Source organism: Populus euphratica, unplaced genomic scaffold, assembly GCF_000495115.2.
Source record: "Populus euphratica unplaced genomic scaffold, PopEup_1.0 scaffold111.1, whole genome shotgun sequence".
NCBI classification, from domain to species: domain Eukaryota; kingdom Viridiplantae; phylum Streptophyta; class Magnoliopsida; order Malpighiales; family Salicaceae; genus Populus; species Populus euphratica.
In genome coordinates, this window is record NW_011499877.1 from 1,628,437 (window position 1) to 1,633,991 (window position 5,555).

Here is a 5,555-nt window from a genome sequence, read left to right on the forward strand (position 1 = left end):
TGAGTTAGTCTCTTTTAAGCTAGTTTATTTTTGTATTTTAAATAAAATTAAAAAAATATATATTATTTTATTTTTAATTATTTTTTATCTTCAGATCTATAATAATATCAAAAATAAATTTTAAAAAAATAAAAAATATTGATTTAACATATTTCTAAAATACCCACTGTAAAAAATAAACTAATATTATAATCTCAAACATCCCTTTATCCCTTTGTCAGCCTATCACTCAACTTCAAAGCTTTGTTGTCTGCTCTGTTTGATTCGTTGGTTACAAGTTTTCTCCAGTAGCTTGTGGATTTGGTGACTGGACCCTTATGAGAGGATCACAATTTCTTTTCCAAGCATACATCTGTACTATCAAAATCTACTTTGATTACAAGACAAAACATTATAATATATATATATATATAACGATAATTTAATCTTTTCTGTATTGTATTCTTGGCTATTGAAAAAAATTTATTGACTAGGATTAACAAAATACTAAAAGATGTGGTTAATTATTATAGCCACAATTGTAAATATTTTTTACTGTAAGGGTGTTTTATTTTATTTTTTTATTTTATAAATTTCATCATTTAACTACACAATTTTTTTATTTGATTTTATATAAAGTTATTTTGATGTTATTATCTCAATTATAGATTTTTTGAGTCAATCTAAATTGACTTATATTTTTTAAAAAAAATATTATTTTTCTGATTTTTTTCCTCCAGCAGCTAGTACATTTAAAGTTAGACTTTGTAAATATTTTTAAATTACTTTATATTGAATAACCCAATTATAATGACTCAGTTCACAATTTACAATTCATAGATTTAATTAGTTTATTAGGATGAACTTAAACTATTAATTTTTTTAAAAAAAATTATCTTTTAATGTTTTTATTTTAAAAAAATTGAGCTTTTTAATTTATTTTACTGTACTTTCAATAGGATTATCATGTTATTATTGTCCGGGTCACGTATTTTACAGGTTAGCATATGTTTATTTTAATTAATATAATATATTATCATTTCAATATTTTTTTAAAAAAATTATCTTATGTCATCACCATAGTATTCAAAAAGAATATCATCCAATATACATTGAATTTTTAATTTATTGTTGATTATTTTATTTTAAGAAATATGTTAATATTTATATTTTTTAAAAGATTTTTTTTAAAAATTTTTTGACTTGTAACATAGTATTTAATAATAATCCAGTAATAATAATAACATAAAAATAATAAAGAAAACGTTGAAATTTTAAATCAAAATTCATTCATTAATTCATTAATACTAACTTCAATAAAGTTTTTTTCTTATTCAAATTATAATATTAGGGTGTTAATTTTTTTTATAAAAAACATACTTTAAAAATTAAAAATAAAACTAAATTTATATATAAATTCAATTATAAATATTCAATAGTGTTTGAGATGATGGTAATAATTATTTTTTAAAATATTTTTTATTTAAAAATATATAAATAAATTATTTTAGAAGAATATTTTTAATATTAACACATTAAAATTATTTAAAAAATAAAATAAAAATTTAAAATAAAATAAAAATTTAAAATTGTTGAAAACTCCAATTTAAAATGCCTCGACAATCCTACCAGTACACTTTCCCTTTAAAAAATAAGGTCAGCTTATGCAAAAAATAAAAAATATATATATATAATAAGAATTATCCCAAACTTGTATTTGGACATCATTTACTTGGTAATAATAAAATATAAATACATTATCATGTGATTAACCATAAAGCATGTTTACTTTGCATTTTTCAAAAAGACCTCTTTTCCTCAACTGAACCCCGCGTTTTCTCCTTCCCTTCTTCCACCGGACCACCATCCCACCACCGCCACCACAACAACAACTCCGTTTCTCTCTATCTCCTTCTTTCGAGCAACAAAAAAAAAAGTAGAGTAGGATGGGAAACTGTAATACTTGTGTAAGACCAGACACCACAACAGAAGACACCAACGAACACCAAACCAGAAACAAAAAATCAAAAAACCACAAAAAGTCAAATCCTTACTCAGAAGACTACCCCCACCACCAAACCACCACCAACAAGCGATCATCACCGGCTCCGATCCGGGTCCTAAAGGACTCATCAGTCTCACTTAGCCACCGCCCTCGTATCTCTGACAAGTACATACTCGGCCGTGAACTGGGTCGTGGAGAATTCGGCATCACGTTCCTGTGTACGGACAAAGAGACTAAAGAATCATTAGCGTGCAAGTCAATTTCGAAGAGGAAATTGAGGACTGCTGTGGACATAGAGGATGGTTGGAGAGAAGTGGCAAACATGTCTACTTTGCCTGAGCATCCAAATATTGTGAAATTGAGAGCTACTTATGAGGATTACGAAAATGTGCATTTAGTTATGGAATTGTGTGAAGGAGGTGAGCTTTTCGATAGGATAGTGGCTAAAGGGCATTTTAGTGAGAGAGCTGCGGCCCATGCCGCCAGAACGATTGCTGAAGTTGTTAGGATGTGTCATGCTAATGGGGTAATGCATAGAGATTTGAAGCCTGAGAATTTTTTATTTGCTAATAAGAAGGAGAATTCTGTTCTTAAGGCTATTGATTTCGGCTTGTCTGTGCTTTTTAAGCCAGGTACGTTTCTGTTTCTGTTTCTGTTCCTGTTTCTGGGTTGTTTTTTCTCTTTTTGATTTTGAGATTTGGAGTCTGGGTGGGTTTCATTAACTGGAAAAATTTGTCTTTGTGGGTAATTTTGTGTGTTGACAGGGGAGAGGTTTTCAGAGATAGTGGGCAGTCCATATTATATGGCGCCAGAGGTGTTGAGAAGGAATTATGGACCGGAGGTTGACGTGTGGAGTGCCGGAGTTATTCTTTATATTTTGTTATGTGGGGTTCCTCCATTTTGGGCAGGCATGTCTGTCAGTTGACCTTGTTATTGTTGAGGAGCATGGTGATTAGAATATTATGGGATTTGATGGCATCGGATTTTTATTTATTTTTCTTTTTTATTTCTTGTGGCAGAGACTGAGCAGGGTGTTGCTCTTGCCATTTTGAGAGGGGTGATTGATTTTAAGAGGGAACCATGGCCTCAGATTTCAGAGAATGCTAAAAGTCTTGTTCGACAGATGTTGGAGCCAGATCCCAGTAAGCGCTTGAATGCTCAACAGGTTCTTGGTAAGTCCTTTACAGCTTGTTGAACTGAATTTTTTTCTCTTGGTAGCATTATGTTTGGGAAGTGATGGTGCCTTGAGCCCTAAACATTGGAAATTGTTTGGGGGCATTGTAGGATTAACTGTGACTGAGAAATGATATAGGTTTCTCATATTCACTTGTGATAAATTATTTGTTACTGGGTGATAACTTTAAAATCTTATATTTTCATAAGCTGTTAGATGTGTACATTATTCTTAGCAATAAAACTGTGTATCAATCTATCCTGCTCTTTGGCTTGTGTTTGTGAAAGAATTGCACTAACTATTACGTTTCTTTTCATTTGGTGACAGAACATCCCTGGTTACAAAATGCGAAGAAAGCTCCAAATGTCCCATTAGGAGACATTGTGAGGACAAGGCTCAAGCAGTTCTCTATGATGAATAGATTTAAGAAGAGAGCATTGCGGGTAAGCATCTCTATGTGTAATTATCATTCAAATTCTGATCGTTGTCATAGTTTGAAACAAAATTAATCCGTTGAGAACATGCCTTTTCCAATTAAATGCTGTAGGTAATTGCGGAACACTTATCTGTTGAAGAGGTTGAAGTAATCAGAGATATGTTTGCATTGATGGATACTGACAATGATGGTAAAGTAACATATGAGGAACTGAGAACTGGTCTTCGGAAGGTTGGTTCACAGTTGGCTGAACCTGAGATAAAGATGCTGATGGAAGTGGTAAATCCTTGTGTCAGTCATTCTCTGTGTTCAAATCTATTTATGCTTACCTTTTGATTTGGCGTTATGTATGAATATCATGTCCTGATAACACTTTTGCTGCTTTTGGATTGAATAGCACATGCTTCGTATGGAGCTCACTGCACTCTGTAAATCTGGATAGCTAAATATTTGATATCTTTTCATGCTATGCTGAATTGTTATGGAAAATATTTTTATATGAAATCTTCAAAATTATCCTTCTCTTATTGCTTTGTCATTGTGTACAATAGCTGGCATCAACATAACAATGCTTGTTAGCACTGTTTGCTTCAATCCTTCATGACACTGTATATATTTGTTGGAAATTTACTGTGAGATTGTTAATTCTTGTTTTCTCTTCTGGAATTGAAATGATGGATGGTTGGTATGCTACATGCTACTTAGGGTGAGTTTGGTATTTTGGTGGCATGGTATCGAGGTTATGCCACCAATATACCGAACACCCACTTACAAGTATTTGTATCTGTAGTTTGGCTTGGTTGTCTGGAGTTTACCACCTTCTGATGAACTGGATATCACGGTTTTCTCACTACCCTTCACTGTTTGATTTTCATATATGTGTTTTACTTGCAACATCCTCTCATATATGTATCTTACTGGCAACATCCTCTCACTCAAAGAAATGGCTAATTGATTTTCAGGTTTGTCTTGATAATTTTCAGTTTTAATCTTAAGCCTTTTTTGTAGACTGTAACATTTTTCTTTTTTTCTTCAGGCAGATGTTGATGGGAACGGAGTACTGGACTATGGAGAGTTTGTGGCAGTCACCATTCACTTGCAGAAGATGGAAAATGATGAGCATTTCCGCAGGGCATTCATGTTTTTTGACAAGGATGGTAATGGATATATTGAATTAGATGAGTTACGAGAGGCATTAGCAGATGAATATGGGGAAACTGATGATGATGTGCTGAATGACATCATGCGTGAAGTCGACACTGACAAGGTATGACTTAGTCTCCCTGTCCTTTCTAATAATTCAATTTTTCAGAATCGTCAGCTTCGAATTATGCAATTTTGAGCCATCCAAATAATGCTAATGCAAATCAGAGAAGCTTGAAATGGTACAGGAGGTTATCTTTCTCCACGTGTCTCATAGTAATTTGCATATGTATTTTCAGGATGGTTGTATTAGTTATGAGGAGTTTGTTGCAATGATGAAAGCTGGAACTGATTGGAGAAAGGCATCTCGACAGTATTCAAGGGAGAGGTTCAAGAGTTTGAGCCTTAACCTGATGAAAGATGGCTCGTTGCATCTCCACGATGCGCTCACCGGTCAATCAGTTGCTGTCTAAATTAGAGGGCTCCTGATCTTGTATTGCTTGTACTAGCATAACGTTTGTGCCCTGTCATTGATATATTCAATATTTGAAGAGTCCTGATCATGTGTTTCACAAAATGAAAGTAATCTGTTCCCGTGCAAGGGACGAATGAATATTGTTGGGATCAGGGGTACAGATTGGATTGGCATTAGGCTGCATGAAGCATGCATCCGAGGTACAGTTCGTTGGCTTGCAGTAGTCGGACGCAGCACGGTATATTGGTGGCAGGGCGATCTGTGTTTCCAAATTAATGTCACATTTTTCTTGTATATTTTCTGGGTTCCTGGTGTTCAATGATCCCCCCCCCCCCCCCCCCCC

General features: G+C 33.3%; 1 protein-coding gene across 1 annotated transcript; it reads left to right on the plus strand.

Annotated features, from left to right (window-relative positions):
• The first annotated feature begins 1,751 nt into the window (after nt 1-1,751).
• Nucleotides 1,752-5,543, plus strand: LOC105128637 (calcium-dependent protein kinase 10-like). Its single transcript, XM_011030398.1, has 7 exons — nt 1,752-2,616; nt 2,749-2,892; nt 3,004-3,156; nt 3,486-3,601; nt 3,706-3,873; nt 4,631-4,861; nt 5,037-5,543. The coding sequence occupies exons 1-7, from the start codon at nt 1,926-1,928 to the stop codon at nt 5,208-5,210; spliced, it is 1,677 nt and encodes a 558-aa protein (XP_011028700.1). The 5' UTR covers nt 1,752-1,925; the 3' UTR covers nt 5,211-5,543.
• Nucleotides 5,544-5,555: the final 12 nt, after the last annotated feature.

Coding starts and splice junctions, on each gene's coding strand:
- LOC105128637 (XM_011030398.1), top strand. CDS start 1,926: ATGGGAAACTGTAATACTTGTGTAAGACCAGACACCACAACAGAAGAC. Junction 2,893..3,003: donor GGTTCCTCCATTTTGGGCAG/GCATGTCTGTCA, acceptor TTCTTGTGGCAG/AGACTGAGCAGGGTGTTGCT. Junction 3,157..3,485: donor GAATGCTCAACAGGTTCTTG/GTAAGTCCTTTA, acceptor ATTTGGTGACAG/AACATCCCTGGTTACAAAAT.